At 37.4% G+C, this 23,157-nt stretch overlaps 1 protein-coding gene across 3 annotated transcripts in view; it reads left to right on the forward strand.

The window, feature by feature from the left end:
- myo7ab (myosin VIIAb) overlaps nt 1-23,157 on the forward strand; it is an 81,327-nt gene that overhangs the window by 38,328 nt on the left and 19,842 nt on the right. For 2 of the 3 annotated variants that reach the window (XM_022675981.2, XM_049466558.1), the window contains 20 exons: nt 6-216; nt 1,323-1,458; nt 2,655-2,761; nt 3,794-3,835; nt 5,770-5,907; nt 6,909-7,067; nt 8,128-8,220; nt 8,430-8,524; nt 8,625-8,709; nt 10,620-10,838; nt 12,053-12,367; nt 13,769-13,972; nt 14,074-14,250; nt 15,970-16,059; nt 16,871-16,998; nt 17,092-17,218; nt 17,313-17,432; nt 18,819-18,992; nt 20,054-20,281; nt 20,938-21,108. In XM_022675981.2, the coding sequence (XP_022531702.2) occupies nt 6-216; nt 1,323-1,458; nt 2,655-2,761; nt 3,794-3,835; nt 5,770-5,907; nt 6,909-7,067; nt 8,128-8,220; nt 8,430-8,524; nt 8,625-8,709; nt 10,620-10,838; nt 12,053-12,367; nt 13,769-13,972; nt 14,074-14,250; nt 15,970-16,059; nt 16,871-16,998; nt 17,092-17,218; nt 17,313-17,432; nt 18,819-18,992; nt 20,054-20,281; nt 20,938-21,108 (3,019 nt within the window). The remainder of the gene's footprint in view (nt 1-5; nt 217-1,322; nt 1,459-2,654; nt 2,762-3,793; nt 3,836-5,769; nt 5,908-6,908; nt 7,068-8,127; nt 8,221-8,429; nt 8,525-8,624; nt 8,710-10,619; nt 10,839-12,052; nt 12,368-13,768; nt 13,973-14,073; nt 14,251-15,969; nt 16,060-16,870; nt 16,999-17,091; nt 17,219-17,312; nt 17,433-18,818; nt 18,993-20,053; nt 20,282-20,937; nt 21,109-23,157) is intronic. The other variant, XM_049466559.1, reaches the window with a different exon arrangement.

Here is a 23,157-nt window from a genome sequence, read left to right on the forward strand (position 1 = left end):
TCCAGCTTTGAGCAACTCTGCATCAATTTTGCTAATGAGAATCTGCAGCAGTTCTTTGTGCGGCACGTCTTTAAGCTGGAGCAGGAGGAGTACAACCTGGAGCGCATCAACTGGCAGCACATCGAGTTCACTGACAACCAGGATGCCCTGGACATGATCGCCATCAAACCCATGAACATCATCTCCCTCATCGATGAGGAGAGCAAGTTCCCCAAGGTAAACAGGAGCTGTATCTAATATAACTCAATTTTATAGTCACCACAAAAAAAAAACGGATACACACTCTAATATTTTTTACACCGCCTTTATCTTTAATTGCAGCATGCATTCACTGTGGCATTGTTTCAATATGCTTCTGCAATGTTACAAGATTTATTTCAATCCAGTTTTGCAGCATTGATGATGGTAGAGTCTGACCACTGCACAAAGCAGCTCTTCTCCATCCAGCACATCCCAAAGATTCTCAATGAGGTTAAGATCTGGACTCTGTGGTGAACTCTCTCTCAATCCATGTGTGAAAATGATGATCTCATGCTCCCTGAACCCTGAACTCTTTCACAATTCCAGCCCCATGAATCCTGACATTGACATCGTGGAATATGAAGAAAAAATCCATTGATGGAATAACCTGGTCTATATTCAGTATATTCAGGTAGTCAGCTGACCTCATTCTTTCAGCACATACTGCTGCTGAATCTAAACCTGCAGACCAACTGCAGCATCAACCCCACATCATTTACAAACTTAAGTCCAGGTGGAGACTTTTTTATGGTCAGGCAGTGTATATGCCTTAAATTTAATAGTATTGTATAGTATGGAATGTACAATATTTAGGTTATAACATCAGTGTTTCCTATAATAAAACACTTTGTCATGTTTTTAACTGAAAAAAGGATTGGTCTTATGTTTTAACAGAAAAGACAAATCCTTCCTTTTTATACAGTACCAGTAAAAAGTTTGGACACTCCTTCTCATTCAGTGTTTTTCTTTATTTATTTCATTTATTTTCTACATTTCTATAGATTAATATTAAAGTCGAAATGAAATGTGAGTAAGGGATATTAATATGGAATCATGTAGTAAACATTATTGTTCAGCACCCCCAGAAACTCCTTCCTTCAAGATGCTGAGAAAACTATTCCAGGTGACTCTCCCTCATGAAGACACTGAGATTAAAATACTAAGAGCATTAATATATTCTGAATGAATTCTAATGAAACACCATGTTGGTGTTTCTGATATTGGCTTCTTTCTTATATACACTTTTTATTTAGCATTAAAAAGGAGTGGTGTAAATGCATACTGTTTTGTCTTGTTTTCAGGGAACTGATGCCACCATGCTGAGCAAACTGAACTCCCAGCACAAACTCAGCATCAACTACATCCCCCCTAAGAACAGTCACGAGACCCATTTTGGAATTCAGCACTTTGCTGGAGTGGTTCAGTATGAAACTAAAGGTACCTCACAGACTCACTAATCCATCTCTACTGTAGTGTAGAAGAGCAGGAGATTTCCTGAAGTTTAATGGATTTTGTAGGTACAGTAAACTTTACACAAGGCTGGGGGAGTAAGGAGTATGTGCATACTTAATGATATTTTTTATTTTTAATTAATAAGCCACCAAACTATTGCGCTTTGAGACAGCGTAAGTGTGTTCTCTGGAATGGTGGAGCTCCATTCAGTACTTTTGGGATGAGTTGAGGCGCTTGTTGCTGAATGCAATCAAAAACTTACAACAATATCCAGAAAGCCTTCACTGGACAGTAGATGCAGCTACTCAAACAAAAGCTGGATAAATTATTTTTAATACCATTGGTTTTGAGGGAAAATATATAAATAATATAATAATACTAGTGTTCCTATAGTGCAGGGGTTCTTAATCTTTTTAACCGGGCGACCCATTTGTGGGCTCCAGAAAATTCCACAAACTTCGCTTTTTTTTATGTGATGATTGCATTAAAGCACAAATATGTATTAAGTGTGTCTCAGTAAATTGTGTGATTCAGTAAAAAATAAAAAATGTTTGGTGCTCAAATCTGATTCGTCACAAATTTACAGTATTGTGCAAAAGTTTTAGGCACCTGTGGGAATTTTAAGTAAAGAAAAAGCTTCTTATCTGTGCAGTAAGAGTTTATTATCTCAGTAAAACACTTATAGCATTACAATAAATACAAACAGACATTTTACAAAGAGCAGAGCTTTCACAGCCCTGTTTTCCTTAAAACATCTCATAATCTCTCCTCATCATCTGAGTTTAATAGAGTTATTTCTAGTTCTCATCATATTAATCAACACCTGGTTTGTTAATTTGGTAAATGTGGTAAATCAGGTGAGCTGCTGACGGAACTGAACATAATAGACACATGCTGGCTGAGGAGCATACAGGCTCAGGATACAACCTACTTACCTAAAATTAGAAATTCTTGTTACATTTTACTGTATGTATGTTTATTTGCATCTGTTCAAATCATATGTGGTGCTTTTTTCAGGTAAAAACACTCATATTGCTGAGATAAATGAATTAGTTTAATTTGCTTAGGTACCTAAAACTTTTACACAGTACTGTAGCTGAGAAAATGAGACCCCCAGGTTGAGAACCCCTAATATAGTGAAAACATTTTAGTCACGTTGTTTTAATTTGTGTTTTGTTCAGGTTTTCTAGAGAAGAACAGAGACAGCCTCCACAGTGACATCATCCAGCTGGTGCACTCCTCCAAAAACAAGTTCATCAAGCAGATCTTCCAGGCTGATGTGGCAATGGTGATTTAATTTATTCATATTTATATTGCATTAATATTCCATCTAACCAAAATTGAGCAGAGGTGTCAATTTATAATCCAATCTGAATGACCTACCTGATTTACAGCTCTCAGTTTAGGTAAAAAACTGTAGTCGGGGGCTCAGATTGGTGCTGCCACTCTGATCAGGAGTTCGCTGATTCGAGTCCCGGTCATACAGCTTGCCATCAGCTACCGGAGACCTGAGAGAGCACAATTGGCCTTGCTCTCTTTGGGTGGGTAGAGGGTGCTCTTTCCCTTCATCACTTCTAGGGTGATGTCGATCAGCACCAGGCTGCATCTGTGAGCTGATGTATCAGAACCGAGTTGCTGCGCTTTCCTCCGGGCGTTAGCGCTGTGATGCTACTCTGTAATGCTGCATTAGCAGCAGTTCAAAAAGAGGCGGAGTCTGACTTCACATGTATTGGAGGAGGCGTGTTCTAGTCTTCACCCTCCTGGTGTTCAGGCATAAGTATTTATTGGTTCTTTAGCCAAGTTCTCCTATATATTACAATGGCTTTTTTGCTGTGAGCCTAAGTATTTTCTTTGTCTAAATTTCCTAAATTTCCTTCGGGATAAATAAAGTATCTATCTATCTATCTATCTATCTATCTATCTATCTATCTATCTATCTATCTATCTATCTATCTGTCTCAGTGGTTCAGGGTTTAGCAAGAGGTTAGATTTTCATGATTTCCGTGGTGTTTATTGTCACAGGTCAGTGTTTGAATAGCACTGCTGCTTTTCTCCTTTTTCTTTCTTTCTTTCTTTCTTTCTTTCTTTCTTTCTTTCTTTCTTTCTTTCTTTCTTTCTTTCTTTCTTTTATGATGATGTCAGCCTAATCTCTCATGGCCGAGAGATCTCTGTTCTCTGTTCTTATACTTTCTCAGCAGACTTGGCTAACACCAGTCAATTCTCTCTCTCTCTCTTTCTCTCCCTCTCTCTCCCTGTGTTAATTATCCCCCTCCCTCTTTCTCTCTCTCTCTCTTTCTCTCTTTCTGATTTCTGGCTTCAGTTTCTCTGTGGCTATTTGCAGCCCACCACATCCCCTCACAAGGTAATCCATCCTCAGTGCTTGTGTGTCCCTCTAAGGCTTCCATCTCCCCAGCACTCCTAAAACAGTGTCTCTGCAGTGTTAACCAGCCGAGATCGGTCCACGCTTTTTCTCCAAAACTCATTCCTGTGGTTATTTTCTCAGTGGAAAGTATCTGTGACGGAGCAGTCAGCTTCAGCACGCTCCCAGCTCAGTCATTTCCGAGGTCTGATAGAGGCATAAAGTGGGCTAATGAATTTAAAATCAGGAACAATATTAGTCATCAAATAAATAAATATATAAATAAATATCAGGGGAAAGAGGGTTCTGTTTCAAGTTAAATGTGGCCTGTTCTCATCTGCCTTTCGTTCTTTTCTGAGAAGAAACTCTTATGTGTGTTTTCTTATGAGTTTCCTGGCACTGTGTTGAGAGGGGGGAAAAAAAAGCTTCCAAATCCAAGTTCTTCCAATTTCTCCTCTTTTTTCTTTTTAACTCTGCCCACCACCGTCTTTTATTCATTATTCCAACACAAACCTCAGGCAGCGAGAGTGAGAAGGACACAGAGAAAAGTTTAGAAGGAACCAATGAGGGTTTCAGAAAAAGACAATAAGAAAAAATCCAGTAAAAGAGGGAGAGAAAAGCGTGAAAGAGTAAGATGTGTAAGAGGAGGAGAAAAAGAGTGGAAGGACTGGTGGACAGATATTGTCAAGGTAAACATGGTTAAAATGTATATTTGCTGTATTTTTGTGTTGGTTGCCTCTATAGTATGCTCAATTTTGTGTTGGTTACAGTGTATTTGCTGTATTTTTGTGTTGGTTGCTGTGTACAGTATGCTGTATTGTGTGTTGGCTACAGTGTATTTGCTGTATTGTGTGTCGGTTGCAGTATATATGCTGTATTACCCTCCTTTCACCTGTTCTTCCATGCTCAGGACCCCACTGCAGTGATTAGCAGTAATTAGCATGGTGGTGGTGTATGAGGTGTGTGTTGTGCTGGTACAGTGAGTGGATCAGATACAGCAGTAATTAGCAGTGATTAGCATGGTGGTGGTGTATGAGGTGTTAGTGAGTGTTGAGCTGGTGGTACAGTGAGTGGATCAGATACAGCAGTGCTGCTGGAGTTTTTAAACACTGTGTTTAATCATCACTCACTGTCCTCCACTCTATTACACACTCCTACCTACAGCTGAAACACCCTGTAGATAAAGTAAAGTCAGAGAGAGGAGCTTAGAATCTGTTGCTGTGTAACGACCACTGTTTGGTCATTGAATTAGTCGGAAATCAGGGCTAATTTCCACTCTGTTTATTCTAAAACAGATTTTAGGACGCATAAATCTTCAAATCTTGCATAAATGGCTGAAGGCATAACACACATCAATCTCAGAGTGTTAGTTTTTAAAATAGTATTTTTTACACAACATGCACATGACTGTATAGGTTGTTTTTCATAAATTCCAAAATTTACAGAGGAAAGGTTTTTTTTCTTAATGCATCCTTAACAGGATTAGCAAAATGACTTTAGAACATATTCAAAAACATTCACAGGGCATTTTTGGATGGAAAAACCTTAAAAACAGATTTTAAGACACATAAATCTTCATTCATCTTTACACTGAGGTTGTAAAAAAATAAATAAATAAGAACATATTAGTTTAGTTCACATTTTACTATCAAGAACGTGGCTAATATAACACAGCTCAGATATATGTGAAGCACGTGTCTGGACAATAACTCGATAAAGTTAACATTTCCTATCACAACTATACAATGAATAAAGCACTAGATATTTTTATAAGGTTATAAAGCAATGTTTTATAGTTTTTAACTCAATATAGATTAAAATATATGTACATTTTTAGAGAGAAACTGCAGCAGCTGCACACCATCCATCTCAGAACAGGATAAAAGGATATGATTGAGTATAATGTACTATTTATGTGTGTGTGTGTGTGTGTTTAGGGTGTGGAGACGAGAAAGCGATCTCCGACTCTGAGCAGTCAGTTCAAGCGTTCTCTGGATCTGCTCATGCGAACCCTGAGTGTGTGTCAGCCTTTCTTCGTACGCTGCATCAAACCCAATGAGCTCAAGAAGCCAATGGTGAGTCTGATACCAGAAGTGTGTTAATGTCTCCAAGGTTTTTGCATCTAATACAGAATATAGTTTATTACCCAGAAAATGTAATATATTGACGGCTAAGGCACTGCCACTACAATCTGAGGATCATTGAATACTGTGTCATGTGGCTTGGCATCAGCAGCCGGAGTCCAAGAGAGAGTACAATTGGCCATGCTTTATCTGGGGCGGTAGATGGCGCTCTCTCCCATCATCACTTCTAATGTAATTTTCAGCACAGGCTCTGAGTGCACAGATGACTTACCTTCCTAGTGTTGAGGACATCACTAGTGATAGGAGGAATCCTAATGAATGGGTTGGGTAATTTGCCTTGTAAAATGGAAAATTGAACAACAGTACTAAACATATTTAATTTTGTTTGCATTTGACTAAATGTGTGATCTTCTATTGTTTTATTTGTGTACAGCTCTGGAAAAAAATAAAAGACCACTTCAGTTTCTGAATCAGTTTCTCTGATTTTGCTATTTATAGGTTTATGTTTGAATAAAATGAACATTGTTGTTTTATTCTATAAACTACAGACAACATTTCTCCCAAATTCCAAAAAATAAATAAATTGTCATTTAGAGCATTTGTTTGCAGAAAATGAGAAAAGATGCAGAGCTTTCAGAACTCAAATAATAAGTTCATATTCATAAAGTTTTAAGAATTCAGAAATCAATATTTGGTGGAATAAACCTAGTTTTTAATCACAGTTTTTATGCATCTTGGCATCATGTTCTCCTCCACCAGTCTTACACACTGCTTTTGGATAACTTTATGCCTTTACTCCTGGTGCAAAAATGCAAGCAGTTCAGCTTGGTTTAATTGCTTGTGATCATCCATCTTCCTCTTGATTATATTCCAGAGGTTTTCAATTTGGTAAAATCAAAGAAACTCATCATTTTTAAGTGGCCTCTTATTTTTTTCCACAGTTGTATTTTGTATTAGTTACAAAGCTCTTCCTGTCTTTCTTTTCACTGCAGCTGTTTGATAGAGGCCTGTGCGTACGACAGTTGCGGTATTCCGGCATGATGGAGACGATCCGGATCCGCAGGGCTGGATACCCAATCCGCTACACCTTCGCTGAATTTGTAGATCGCTACAGAGTCCTAATGCCTGGGGTCAAACCAGCCCACAAACAGGTGAGTCGATAGCCTTTTTAAAGGTCACAGGCCGCTTTACTGAAGTGTGGAGGATGTGTTTTAGCAGCTAATGCTGTTCATAATTTTTTTTTTGTAGATAGTGGGCTAAAGAGTAAACCCTCACTACATAAAAGCCCTTATATGAAATTGATTTATGGCTCAGTGTGTATAATGTAATCTAAAACAATGTAGTTTTTGATACAGGATAAAAAGCAGTAAAAGAAGATGTCCTATATGTTTGTTATTAGCATTCAAGCCCTATTTTAACGATCTTCAGTCAACCATGCAATTTGAGGGCATGTCAGTGTGTCTTTTCTATCACAACGACAGGAAAAGTACACCTTGCCCAGCTTGAAACATCGAAAAAAGGCATGTACTAATTCTCTTAATATATCATGGGTGTGGTTCATTTTGGGCGTAACGTGAAATAAACCAATCAGCGTTTCACTTGCCATTCCCTTTAAGAGTCAGGTGAGCTCAGACTTTGGCAGATTTTAACAGCAGAGGGATGGGTCCACCATTTCTAAACAAAGGAAACTGACCAGCCAGTCATTTACAGGAACAGCAATATCATTTTATTTTCTATTCTGTTTATTGTCGATGTAAAGGTTGGGCTTGTGCACTGCTGCTTGTCTGTGTATGTGTAGGGTGTAGGCATGCAGCACACTTGTAGTGCCAAGATAGCAATGAACATCTGACTGCTGGCCTCTGTCTAGGTAGTATTCAGTCAGTTGCGTACCTGTGTTTTCCATTACCAAGATAGCAATACACTAGAAATTTACCTGGACACACCTTATTTCCAGACCACCATGCCCATCAGTGTAAATCTAACTGTTGTTTACAGTTTTTTTTGTCTGTTTCTACTGAATGTTTGAAACTGTTATAGTTATACTAAATAAAAGGTTAAGTTGGTTAAAATACTTTAAGAAAAATGTTTTGTCATGTCGCCAAGAATATACAGTAGTTATCACAAAAATACATTTAAAAAAGTGTAAAATTATTTTGGGGCCAGATTGCAAATATAGTTTATATTCTATGACCAAAAATGAATGTTCTACAGGAGGATCATCGAGGGACGTGCCAGAGAATAGCAGTGTCAGTGCTGGGGCGAAATGAGGACTGGAAGATCGGGAGGACAAAGATCTTCCTCAAGGTTTGATATTTCTCAAAATGCAGTTTGTGCATTAGAGTAATAGGATTATGTCAGATGTCTCCATTTGTGGTTTACAGCCCCTTTCAGTGCTGCTTTAAAGGGCGGCAGTGACTGAGAAGCTGGACATTGATCAAAGTGATTAAGCAGGCATAGAGACATTGACGGAGTGGAGGAGGGCGAATGCTTTATTTGGTGTGTTCATACTGCAGGATCACCATGACGTGCAGCTGGAGATTGAGAGGGATAAAGCCATCACAGACAAGGTCATCCTGATCCAGAAAGCAGTGCGGGGAATGAAAGACAGGTAAGGCAGAGAGGATCTGCAGGTGATGAATGGTGAATAGATGTAAAAACACATGGAAAACTGTGTCAAACAGTGTCTGAGCAAAGATTTCTACCCCCAGGGCCAACTTCCTGAAGGCTAGGAGCGCTGTGATTGTGATCCAGACCATGTGGAGAGGCTTTATCTGCAGAAAGAACTACAGAGTGGTAATTTATATTGGCTTTTGGTTAAATTTAGTTTTGTTGTACTGTGAAACCAAAAGAAAAAGCTCTATATATTTTTTTCAGCATATGGTCAAAGTTACAGGGTGCCTACGGAGCCTTAAAAAGACTTAAAATGTCTTAAATTAAAATCCAGATCCAGCTAAAGTTACCTGAAAGAGAACTACGGTTAGCAAATAACTAGCTAACCTTAGCAGCGAGCTGGCTAAAGTTATCACGGAGAGAACTAAGGTTAACGGAGAGCTAGCTACCATTAGCAGCGAGCTAGTTAACGATACCTGGGAGAGAACTAAGGTTAGATTAGAGCTAGCAAACTTTGGCAGCGAGCTAGTTAACCTTACCAGGCAAAGAACTAAGGTAAGCAGAGAGCTAGCTAACATTACCCAAAAGAGAACAAAGCTTAGCAAAGAATTAACATTAGCAGCAAGCTAGCTAAAGTTATCAAGGAGAGAAAGATTAGCGGAGAGCTAGCTTACATTAACGACAAGCTAGCTACTTTACTGGGGAGAGAACTAAGGATAGCATAGAGCTAGCTAACATTACCTAAGAGAGAACTAAGGTTAGCAAAGAACTAGCTAACCTTAGCAGCAAACTGGCTAAAGTTATCAGGGAGAGAACTAAGGTTAACGGAGAGCTAGCTACCATTAGCAGCGAGCTAGTTAACGATACCTGGGAGAGAACTAAGGTTAGAGGAGAGCTAGCAAACTTTGGCAGCGAGCTAGTTAATGTTACCAGGCAAAGAACTAAGGTAAGCAGAGAGCTAGCTAACGTTACCTGAAAGAGAACTAAGGTAAGCAAAGAACTAGCCAACATTAGCAGCGAGCTAGCTAAAGTTATCAAGGAGAGAAAGATTTGCGGAGAGCTAGCTTACATTAACGACAAGCTAGCTACATTACTGGGGAGAGAACTACGGATAGCGGAGAGCTAGCTAACATTACCTGGGAGAGAACTAAGGTTAAAGGAGAGCTAGCAAACATTAGCAGCGAGCTAGCTAACGTTGCCTGAAAGAGAACTAAGGTTAAAGGAGAGCTAGCAAACATTAGCAGCGAGCTAGCTAAAGTTATAGGGAAGAAAACTCTGGTTAAAGGAGAGGTAGCTAACATTAGCAGTGAGCTAGCTAACATTACTTGGGAGAGAACTAAGGTTAAAGGAGAGGTAGCTAACATTAGCAGCGAGCTAGCTAACATTACTTGGGAGAGAACTACGGTTAAAGGAGAGGTAGCTAACATTAGCAGCAAGCTAGCTAACATTACCTGGGAGAGAACTAAGGTTAAAGGAGAGGTAACTAACATTAGCAGCGAGCTAGCTAAAGTTATAGGGAAGAAAACTCTGGTTAGCAGAGAGCTAGCTTACATTAACGACAAGCTAGCTACATTACTGGGGAGAGAACTAAGGCTAGCAGAGAAGTAGCTAACATTAGCAGCAATCTAGCTAAAGTTATCGGGGAGAGAGCTAGCTGATATTAACGGAAGGCTAGTTAATGTTACCAGTTAGAGAACTTTGATTACCAGAGTGCTAGCTAACATTAGTGGCGAGCTAGCTAACATGCTAGCTTACTAACGTTAGCAGCAAGCTAGCTAACTGAAAGGTCAGAATAAGTCTTGAGTAAGATTATAATAAATAGCAAGTTTGTTATTTAACATAATCCAACTTACATATGGAACAAAATTGGAAAAAAAAAAAGTAAAAAAGGGAAGTTTTGATTTCTTTTATTCAACACTATAAACTATTCTCTACCAAAGAAACTATGACCACATTTTTAGGTCTTGAGTTATAATGATAGAAGTCTTAAAAAGGTCTTAAAGGGCTTTAAAATATATTTTTTAAATGGTGTAAAAAACCCTGAGTTAGTGAATAAAGCATAATTATTCAGATCTGTGCTTTTTCTTCTTCAGATGCGTACAGGTTTCTTGCGGCTGCAGGCACTGTGTCGCTCCCGGAAGCACTACCTGGCGTACCGAGATTCCAGGACACGCATCATCCAGCTGCAGGCCCGCTGCCGTGCGTTCCTGATCAGACGGACGTTCTGCACACGTTTAAATGCCATCTGCACGATCCAGGCCTACGCCCGCGGCATGATTGCTCGCAGACGGTGCAAGCACCTCAGACTGGAGGTACAGTCGGGAGTACTCTAAAACAGGGGTCACCAACATGGTGCCTGCAAGGACCTTATTTGTAGCCCGTTGGCCTGTTTCTTAAAATAGCTTTTTTTGTTGTTTTTTTGTCGTATGTTGCATATTAGATTAGAGATCAGCTAGCGGGCACAGTTCTGGTGAAGATACAATTTATATATAATATAATATGTAATATATATATTCTAAAAGTGTTGCATATTTATATTTATCTGTCTGATCTGTCATTTAGATGAATTGCATTAATTATTAATAATAAACATATAATTAAAGGTAAATTTAGCAAATCTGTGATTTTACAAGTTAGTGTCAAACTGGTAGCCCTTCGCATTAATTAGTACCCAAGAAGTAGCTCTTTCCAAAAAGCTGGTGACCCCTGCTCTAAAACATTCTTAAATTTTGACATACTTTTGCAGTAAGCATGAGTCCAACACTAATTCATAACCTGCTCTTACATTAACCTTCGTTCCTCATTATCTCACTTTCCCTCCCTTTTGCAAATGTAATATATGTACATACAGCTCTGGAAAAAAAATAAGAGACCACTTAAAATTGAGTTGAGTTTCTTTGATTTTACCAAATTGAAAACCTCTGGAATATAATCAAGAGGAAGACGGATGATCACAAGTCATCAAACCAAACTGAACTGCTTGAATTTTAGCAGCAGGAGTAAAGGCTTAAAGTTATCCAAAAGCAGTGTGTAAGACTGGTGGAGGAGAACATGATGCCACGATGCCTGAAAACTGCAATTAAAAACCAGGGTTATTCCACCAAATATTGATTTCTGAACTCTTAAAACTTTATGAATATGAACTTGTTTTCTTTGCATTATTTAAGGTCTGAAAGCTCTGCATCTTTTTTGTTATTTCAGTAATTTCTCTTTTTCTGCAAATAAATGCTCTAAATGCCAATAGTTTTATTTGGAATTTAGGAGAAAAATGTCTGTTGTTTAAAGAATAAAATAATAATGTTCATTTTATTCAAACATATACCTGTAAATAGCAAAATCAGAGAAACTGATCCAGAAACTGAAGTGGTATCTTATTTTTGTGTATTTTTTTTATTATTTTTTATTTTAATATTACTTTTATCTATAGAAGTCATAATGTAATCTTCATCACTTCTACTTTCTTGTCCTGTTCGTGTCTGTGGTTGTGTGTGATTGTGTGTGTGTGGTTGTGTGTGTCTCTGTGCAGAGAGAGCGCAGGCTGGAGGCTGAGCGGCAGCGTCTGGCTGAAGAGGAGAGGTTGAGGAATCTGATGACGGCGAGGAGAGCTCGGGCCGAGGCCGAGAGGAAGCATCAGGAGCGTCTGGCTCAGCTGGCCCTCGAGCAGGAGGAGAGGGAGCGAGCCGAGCGGGAGGAGGCGTGCAGGAAGAAGGAGCTGCTGGAGCAGATGGAGCAGGCCAGGCAGGAACCCGTCAGTGATTCAGACATGGTAGACAAGATGTTCGGCTTTCTGGGGAGCACCTCCCTGCCCAACCTGGAGGGAGATGCACCTGCAGGATTCGAGGTTAGAGACTCCTGATCAGTGCGTTACACTTGCTGCATTATAACATCCAATATAGTGCTTATAGATTATGGGTCAGTTTCTTAGACAGGGATTAAGCCACGCCCATCAGACTATAAAGGAACACATAAGGAATCATGTTGTAACTGCTAAGCTGTGTAAGTGTTAAGCAAACCAAAATACAGTTTCTGAGTGTGGTAACTGATGAACTTATACTGTACAACAGAGGAAACGTCCTGATGAGTGCCAGTTTCATCATAAGATGGTCTTTGTGACTGAGGACGCTGGAGGATACTTACATTTTATTTTTTAGTAGTAGTAGTAGTATTTTTTAGAGTAGTTCTTGCCATAATAATGGATTAGAACAAGATGTGCCTCTATAGACAGTGGATTAAGCCTGGTCTTGAACTTCAAAGCATTTTGAATAGAGATCTTCCATTGACAAATTAAAAGAAAAAGTTAGTCTTAGACTAATCTTTTTCCCTGACTGAGAAATTGTTTTTTAGGTTTCGAATTCCAGCAAGGAGTAAAATATCTGCAAGATTGTAATAAATATTATGAATTATAATAAAAGTGTAATGAAGATTAGAATACAAGTAACATTCAAAATACAATTTATTTAAAAAAGTGTTGCTTATATTTAAATTTTTTTTTTTTTTTTTTCAAAAAAGTATTTTTTGTAGCATTTACATTTTAATTGTTAAAAATAGATCTAAAGGAACCTTTGTTATCTTATCATACAACTGGCAGATATTTTACTCCTTGCTGGAATAGTATCTTAATATCTTAATATAACATGAATAAAATGATATTAAGATACTATTCCAGCAAGGAGTAAAATATCTGCCAGTTGTATGATAAGATAACAAAGGTTCCTTTAGATCTATTTTTAACAATTAAAATGTAAATGCTACAAAAAATACTTTTTTGAAAAAAAAAAAAAAAAAATTTAAATATAAGCATATAAGCAAATATATGCTTATATTTAAATTTTTTTTTTTTTTTTTTCAAAAAAGTATTTTTTGTAGCATTTACATTTTAATTGTTAAAAATAGATCTAAAGGAACCTTTGTTATCTTATCATACAACTGGCAGATATTTTACTCCTTGCTGGAATAGTATCTTAATATCATTTTATTCATGTTTTGAAACCATACTAGACATGGAGTATAATTAAATCGACATTTGAAACCTAGAAACAGTTTCTCAGTTTTTAATATTTAAATGTGCATGAAACAGAAAAAGTGAATTACACACTTTTAATCAGCAGTATATCTGAAAAAGAAAACTTTAAAATGTGTTTTAAATTGCTCTGAGCAAAAATAATGTCAATACAGCATTAATACAATGTCAGTTTTTATTAATATATTAGTATATATATATATATTTTTTTTTTTGTAATAGGACCTAGAATACGTTTCCAAGGACTATGAAGACGACAGCATCGATGAGGCTCTTCCTCTTCCCAACGAAGAACAAGAGGATCTATCAGAGTACAAGTTTGCGAAGTTTGCTGCCACTTACTTCCAGGGTAACACGACTCACACGTACGTGCGCCGGCCGCTCAAACAGCCTCTGCTTTTCCTTGAAGATGAAGGCGACCAGCTGGTGAGAACTCCTCCTCTGTATTACTCAGGCTTTCCGTTAGCAGCTCATTTCCTCACGCAGAGTCTCGCAGGGTGTTAACTGTGTTCTGGCTGTGTGTTCAGGCTGCGCTGGCTGTGTGGGTGACTGTGCTGAGGTTTATGGGGGACATGCCAGAGCCCAAATATCAGATCAGCATCAGCGACGGCAGCGAGAAAATCCCAGTCATGACCAAGATCTACGAGACCCTGGGCAAGAGAACCTACAAACGAGAGCTGCAGGCCCTGCAGGGGGACGAGGAGGTGAGGGTGTGAGAATCTGCACTGTCCTGCTCACCAGTGCTTCTTCTGAAAGCAAGAACATCAACAGGGAGTTCAGTTCTTCTGGGAAAGTCTTACACTAGATATTGCTGTGATGATATTATTGTATTCAGGCACTAAAGCAGGAGTACTTAATTAGAATTGTGACATAATATAATATTATGATTCAGTATTATATCCTGTATACTGAAGAAGCCTATAGTAGTTCTGTCAGTGTTTTATATCATCAACAACTGAAAGACAAAACAAATTACAATTACTCTTCAGTATATTTCAACAATATTCATTGTTTTAAATAGGCCTGTCACAGTAATTACATTATCTACTTATCATACAATAAATGAAATCATCCTCAATAATTTAACTTGTCAAGTCTATTAATGTGAATCTGTATGTTAACTTTGTTTTAAAATGCTATATTTATTCTATTTCATTTTATTTATATTAGATTTAGGCCTGCCTGCCATGATAGTTACATTAATGGCAAATCTTACAATAAATGGAGAAATGTTTGCTGAACTTGGCCAGAATATCAGCTTTGTTTAAAAACAGCAGTTTCATTTTATTTAATATTATTAATGTTAGTATGTTTTATAAAGGTAGTATTTGGTACTGGTGCGCACCATCTGAATTAGCCTTTTTCGCTTTATTTTCTGACTGCAGCTTCTCACTGTATACTCCGCCATTTTGAATAAACTCTGTCAGAATTAAATCCTTCTCTGTAGTTTATCGGTTTGGGTCCACATTGGACGTCTGGGGCCAGACCCGGACCGCAGTCCGCCTATTAGTGACCCCTGATTTAAAGCATTAATGAAATCAGGCTTGTATGATCAATTCTGTATCGTAATCACTGGAGGAAACAGGTGGTATGTTTTTCTTTAGTCTAGATCAGGGATCACTTATAGTTGGACCGTGGTCCGGGTCCGGACCCAGACGTTTTTCCAATGCAGACCCAAACCGATAAACTACTGGGAAAAATTAAATTCTGAGAGAGTTCATTTATAGAGGCGGAACTGTTCTGGTCTTTACAGTATACGTGCAGTGCTTTGTGGCGCAGTAAACTCACAGACCAATCACGTGTGCTGTAAGATCACCAAATGCTCTCCTCTACCAATCAGATCTTTGATTAGATATTACTGTGATGATATTATTGTATTCAGACACTAAAGCTTTAGTATGCTCAGGTTTGTATGATCAATTCTTTAGCATAAATAGTGGATGACACCATATGTTTTCCTTTAGTATAGGTAAATTATGTTGATTTCAATACAGATATTATACATTGCAAAAAACAACATTTATTTTAGGAACAACAAACTTAATTTCACATAGTCTCACATAGATTCACCTAGGGCCCTATTTTACACCCTGCACAAGATGGCCCCAATGCTCATTGCTATCCTACACCCTGCAAATAGTTTTTCTACTTTACGTACTTGTATTCTAAATGCACCAAATGGTTTCCCCCATTTTTTGGAGAGACCATTATTAGACCATTTTTATGATTAAAAATGCCATTTAAATGCAGCTTGAGAATGCAGTTGTTTTAGCCACTTGCTGTAATACTTACAAATATGTCCATGAAATTAAATTGTGAACTTGATTTAATACGTTTAAAAGATGCAGCTGTTTTGTACTATTTTTACCTTTTTGAAAGATTGTGTCACACTGTTTCTATACACTGTCTCTGTTCTTTTTCAGAGTTCCATTATTGACAGCCAAAAGAGGAACAGCGTCCGGCATAAACTGGTGTCTCTCACTCTAAAGAAGAAGTCAAAAATTACAGAGGAGGTGAGATTGTTTGGGATAAGTTCAGACTGCTGGCCTAAATCCTATTTTTTTTTATAACTAAATTGTATCCAGATAATTATTTGTTAATCTGGACAGCAAAAAAAAAAAAAAGTTACATAGCTACAACGTTATTACCACCTCATTGTTTCTACATCCATGATCTGTTTTTTTTAGCACATCTGAACATATACATCTCTGAAAAAATAGGAGACCACTTCAGTTTCTGAATCAGTTTCTCTGCTTTTGCTATTTATAGGTTTATGTTTGAGTAAAATGGGCATTGTTGTTTTATTCTACAAACTACAGACAACATTTCTCCAAAATTCTCAAATTATGCAAAAAAATAAACAAGTTCATATTCATATTCAAGTTTTAAGAGTTCAGAAATCAATATTTGGTGGAATAACCCTGGTTTTTAATCACAGTTTTCATGCATCTTGGCATCATGTTCTCCTCCACCAGTCTTACACACTGCTTTTGGATAACTTTATGCCTTTACTCCTTGTGCAAAAAATCAAGCAGTTCAGCTTGGTGGTTTGATGACTTGTGATCATCCATCTTCCTCTTGATTATATTCCAGAGGTTTTCAATTTGGTAAAATCAAAGAAACCCATAATTTTTAAGTGGTCTCTTTTTTTCCCAGATCTGTATGTAATCAGTGGAAATAAAATATTAAGGGTAGAAATAAGGAGGAGGTCATAGTGTAATGTTTGTTCAGTGTGTATAGAGGTTTAAAGTGCTCATAAGATTAAAATTGATACAATAGCATAGTTTGTATTGTTTTATTTTTTGCATTTTTTATTTTGTTCAGGTGACGCGCCGGCTGACTGAAAGCGACTACAGTTTACAGGGAAACAGCATGCTGGAGGACCGGCCGACGTCCAACCTGGAGAAACTTCACTTCATCATTGGCAATGGCATTTTACGACCTGCTGTCAGGTGATTTAATAGTTTCTTTAAATTATGATCTATCATGCAGTAGATTTGGTCAGATGTAACATTGCGTTATTTCTGTGTTTGTGTCGTTAACAGAGATGAGATCTACTGTCAGATCTGTAAGCAGCTGACTCAGAACCCGTCTAAAAGCAGCCATGCTCGCGGCTGGATCCTGCTCTCACTCTGCGTGGGCTGTTTCGCACCATCAGAGAAATTTGTCAAAGTAAAAGAAACACCTTCCCCTCCTGTCTGAGACTGATTTACACAACACCCTGTGCAAATATAACCACTGACACTACTCTCCTGTTATCTCACAGTACCTGCGCACCTTTATTAACTCCGGGCCTCCGGGCTACGCCCCGTACTGCGAAGAGAGACTCAGACGCACTTTTGTGAACAAGACCAGAACTCAGCCTCCCTCCTGGCTGGAGCTGCAGGTGCTGAAACTCTGTTAACATAACTCCCAGAGATAGAGGTGGAAGAAATATCAGGTCCTACACTTCAGTAGAAGAACAAATACTCCAAATAGAAATACTTCAGTAAAATAACAAATACTCCAAATAGAAATACTTCAGTAGAAGAATAAATACTCCAAATAGAAATACTTCAGTAAAAGAACAAATACTCCAAATAGAAATACTTTAGTAAAATAACAAATACTCCAAATACAAATACTTCAGTAAAATAACAAATACTACAAATACTTTAGTAAAAGCACAAATACTCCAAATAGAAATACTGTAGTAAAAGAACAAATACTCCAAATAGAAATACTTCAGTAAAATAACAAATACTACAAATACTTTAGTAAAAGCACAAATACTCCAAATAGAAATACTGTAGTAAAAGAACAAATACTCCAAATAGAAATACTGTAGTAAAAGAACAAATACTCCAAATAGAAATACTTCAGTAAAATAACAAATACTCTAAATAGAAATACTTCAGTTAAAGAACAAATACTCCACTTAGAAAATACTTAAGTAAAAGTACAAATACTCCAAATAGAAATACTTCAGTAAAAGTACAAATACTCCACTTAAAGAATACTTTAAAAAAATGCAATAAAAGTAAAAATACGCTACTTGGAGAATATTTAGAAACATCCTCAGTAAAAGTACAAATACTTCACTTAGTGAATACTTAGAAAATTATCAAGTAAAAGTACAAATACTCCACATAGAAGTGTTTTAGTAAAAGTACAAATATTTCACTTAGAAAATACTCAAATAAAAGTACAAATACTGCACTAAGAAAATACTTAGAAAATACTTGAGTAAAAGTACAAATACTACTAAATTTGTACTCCAGTACTAATACCCCAGTTAGAAAGTGATTCAGTAAAATTACAAATACTCTTGTAAAAAATATCTAAGTAAAAGTACCAACATTCAATTTAGAAAATGTTTCAGTACACATGCTCTGTTTAAAAATACGTAAGTAAAAGTACAAATATTGCAGTTAAAAATACTTAAGTAAAAGGGCACATACTGTAGTTAGGAAATACTTCAGTAAAAATACTTTGCAGTATAAGACTAGCTATTTATCCCTGTCTGGGAAACCAACTCTAATAGTGTTCATTTAACACGGGAACATTTACTCAGCTCAGTTTTTTTTTACAGATTCTGATTCATTAACAGCAGCATGCGATTATATTAGCGCCTGATTAAAAACTGATTTTTAAACATGTTAATATGTAAATTAACATTAATTAAATACGTACACCTCATTACTCAGTACCACCTCTATTCACAGCCATAAGAAATGAAAGTGCAATATGTATTTTTGGATGAAGCTGGATGTTTCTCTCTCTTCTCCTACAGGCCACTAAATCCAAGAAGCCCATCATGTTACCGGTGACCTTCATGGATGGCACCACTAAGACCCTGCTGACTGATTCAGCCACCACAGCTAAAGAGCTCTGCAATGCTCTGGCGGACAAGATCGGCCTGAAGGATCGTTTCGGCTTCTCTCTTTACATCGCTCTGTTTGATAAGGCACGTTTGGCCCAGTTTTGGCTTTGGTGTCATTTATATCATTATTAATAATAATAATTATGCTAATAATTCACGTATACATCTTTTAGTTAGATAGAATGTGATTGTGGAAAATGTTCTGTTACATAGATACATTATATTGCCAAAAGCATTCAATCACACATCCACATCTTGTGATCTCTGGTGTTTCAAACACTTCCATGGCAACAGATGTATAAAACCAGTATTGCAGAGTCCCTCTCTACAGATATTCAAACTTCATATAGCTTCAGATTAGCTCAAGAATCGTAGAGCATCCGAATCCTGTACATGTAGCTTGCAATCAGCTGCCGGAGCCCTGAGAGAGCATAATTGGGTACAGTAGATGGCGCTCTTTCCTCTCATCACTCCAAAGGGTGATGTTGATCAGCACAAGGCTGCGTCTGTGAGCTGATGTATCAGAACCGAGTCGCTGCGCTTGTGAGTAGCGCTGTGATGCTACTCACATTTTTCACATTTTCTCCCCAATTTACATGGCCAATTACCTCCAGTGCCTCCTCCGATACGTGATACAAGTCAGATTCCACCTGTTTTCAAACTGCTGCTGATGCATCATTGCCTAATAGCATCACAGCACAGTGCACTCGGAGGAAAGCGCAGCGACTTGGTTCTGATACATCAGCTCACAGACGACTTGTGCTGCGGACATCACCCTTAGAATGATGTGTGGAGATAGCACCATCTACTGTACCCACCCAGAGAGAGCAAGACCAATTGCGCTCTCTCGGGGCTCCGACAGCTGATGGTGAGCTACATATACAGGATTCAAACAGGATCTCCTGATCATAGTGGCAGGGCTTTAGACACCTAGCTGGATGGATCCTCTGTGAAAGGATTGCTCTAATTCTTTCCTGAATCTGTTACAGTACAGTCAATCACACATCAGCTCTTTCTCAGTCTGTGTTTACAATAAATGAGATTATTTTATGCAGTGTGGTATATGTGGTATATATATATATATATATATATATATATGAGTATATAGGGTATTTCGTCATTGATTTTGTGTGTAATTTGCTCAGGTATCTTCTCTGGGCAGTGGAAAGGACCATGTGATGGATGCGGTGTCTCAGTGTGAGCAGTACGCCAAAGAGCAGGGGGCTCAGGAGCGTAACGCCCCCTGGAGGCTGTTCTTCAGGAAGGAAATCTTCACACCCTGGCACAACCCTGCTGAGGACAGCGTGGCCACTAACCTCGTCTACCAGCAGATCGTCCGTGGGGTGAAGTTCGGGGAGTACCGCTGTGACGGGGTACGGCAAGCACTTAACAATACCATACCTAGCAACCTCTAAGCAACACCATGACTAGGGTTGTCATAACAACCATTAGCAATTACTGTTGTTTGAGCTTATTTTGTAAAGATTTTACATTAAAACAATGTCCAATAACATTAAAATAATGTCCACACTGTTCTCATTTCATATTATATATATATACTAGAGACAGATTATATCTGCACAGTATCATTTATTTTACTTTAATCCTGAATATATGGAGATACTTGAAGCGCATTATTATTAGTATCATGACATTCTGGATCATTGACTTTTGTTACAAATCTGATAAAAGTCTTCTATATTTTTTTTAATATCTCCGTTAGGGGTGTGCAATATCATATTGTGTGCAATAATAAAATGTACTTTTAATTTTGTTGCAGTAGTGTATTCTTAAAATATATATTTTTAATTCAATGGTTTGTTATATTGCATAGAGTATCGTTATTGTGAAAATACCATGAAATTTGGTGTTCATATCGCCCACCACTATTGCTTATAGTATTTTGTTATGGAAAAAAGTATCATATTAGATAAAATGAGGAATTTTACACATAGTAATGATGATTTTGTAAGTAATTTGTAATTTATATGTTTATTTTTTTGTGTGTGTGTGTATGTATTAATATCAGGAGGAGGACTTGGCTGAGCTGGCCTCTCAGCAGTATTATATAGAGTACGGCTGTGAGATTCTGCAGGACCGCCTGCTGAGCCTCATCCCCTCCTACATCCCCGACCGAGAGATCAGCTCCTCCAGAACCATGGACAAGTGGGCTCAGGTCATCATGACCACTCACAAAAAGGTACCTGCTAATCAGAGCTTGTGTGAGGAAGAGGACAGTAAATCATCAGCTGAGCTCTTTACTAATTTAGCTGCTGGAATAAAAGTCCCTTCATTAGAATCAGGCATTTCACCAAGTGCTTCACTAACTCACCAGCCCATTCACAATCACAGGATTACTCCCCCCTTCATTTAATAGTGTTATCATTAGCTGTGTTCACACTGAAGGTACCGGTACCGTAAAAGCAGCCCAAATCTGATCTTTTACAGCATATATAACACAGTTGTGTCATTAGTGTGGCAGTGTGAACATAAAAAAATACATTGAAACATTTTCAATTCTGATGTTGGGTCCCTTAAATATGTGGTAAAACAATTTGATACATATCCAATTCACAACATTATAACTCTCTGAAGAGCCAGATGCACATTTTAGTTTAACACTGCAAAAAATCCATGAAAAAAACAATATAATACTATATAATACAAAAATATATATTAAAATTGAGACATATAAGCTTATAGTAAACAAACAAATCTGCCAATGGGGTAATATTTTTTAGCATTTTTTTTTGTTGCAAGAAGTCCTTTAACTAAGACTTAAATCAATAAAACCCCTGATTTTATGCTGTAAATTTGGGCACAAGAATCAGAATAATTTGACTAGTGACTTGAAGGTAGTTTTCCTAAAGTAAGTAAAATAATCTTACGTTTACAATGCTGAGTAAGAGAAAAAATCTTATGTTTAAAAATAGATTTATTGCTTTCAAATAAAATCATTTTACTTGCTGGGTTTTTTTTTACGTTTTTTGCAGTACATTAAAAACATATGACTTAGCAAGTGAAATCCTCTTAAATGAAGTCTATATATCTAATAATTCTCATTTTGAGGTTATTAAAGTAAAACGGTTCTATTGTATTGGCAGATCATTTTGCTTAATTCTGGAAACTTTGTTTTTGCCAAGAAATAATGCTTAAAATAAGCAAAACTATCTGCCAGTTGAAGTTGAATATTCTGATATTTAAAGTAGATTTAAGAAAATTTAACTTTCTAAGATTTTTTTTTTGTAGTGTTTAATGTCAGAATGTCACAACTGCTTAATGTTTTTAATGAAATGGCATAATGTGACCATAGAATGAGGCTACAGCATCAAATGAAGATGAAAACTTAAAAAATACATTTATAAAAAGAATTGTTTGTGTCTTATAATGTGCCTTTTTCAGTGAGGCTGGGTAAATTACCTGTGATTTTAGCTGCAGCCTGAGCTCATTCATGTCTCTTGAGATTCTGACTAGGATGAAACCGAAACTTCACGTGAAGCGATTCTGTTTTGTGCATCAGATACACAGTACAGACTGTTCAGACCAATGTTAAATAAAAATAGTGTGAACACCTTAAAACAAACATCAGATTTGGTGAGAAAATTGGAATTGGACCGATTTAACCTGCTTTGTGAACGAGAGTCCAGTAATAATGTAATATTATTGTGATAAATGTTTCCAGCTCTTATCTGTCTGCATGTCTCACTGTATTCTCAAGGGCATCTTCTTCCTGTCTACCTCTTACTGCCACTCCCTGTTAATAACAATTCACACGGCCATGAACCGCTCCTCAATCTCTGTGAGCTCAGGGCAGCCTGCTCATCAGCTCAGTCTGCTCTGTACATGCTGTAATAGGTTCTAATCACAATTTAGATTCAGTAAAAAGCTCCATCATCATGTTCCTCTCTCAGATTCACTTCCATTAGTATCAGTGTGTCCTCTGTGGTGTTGCCTGGGCCAAGAGCTACTAAAAACGCTAGAGTTTTTAGAAATATTGGAGATTATTAAACACCCAAATGCAAATACTACCTTTAAAATTGCTAAAATAAGATAAGAAAATAAGAAAATAATTGTCATGACAGGACAGGACTTAAACATGCGTAGATGCAGACAATGCACTTTATTAAAAATAGAGTAAGGGGCAAATGAGTAGGCAAAACGAGCAAGTTAAATACCGGTAAACAACAGCAAGAGGGAGTAAACATACTATAAACAATACACAGTCCAAGGGTCATACACAGGCAGGGCG

Source organism: Astyanax mexicanus, chromosome 17 (assembly GCF_023375975.1).
Source record: "Astyanax mexicanus isolate ESR-SI-001 chromosome 17, AstMex3_surface, whole genome shotgun sequence".
In the NCBI taxonomy this organism is placed as follows: Eukaryota; Metazoa; Chordata; class Actinopteri; order Characiformes; family Acestrorhamphidae; genus Astyanax; species Astyanax mexicanus.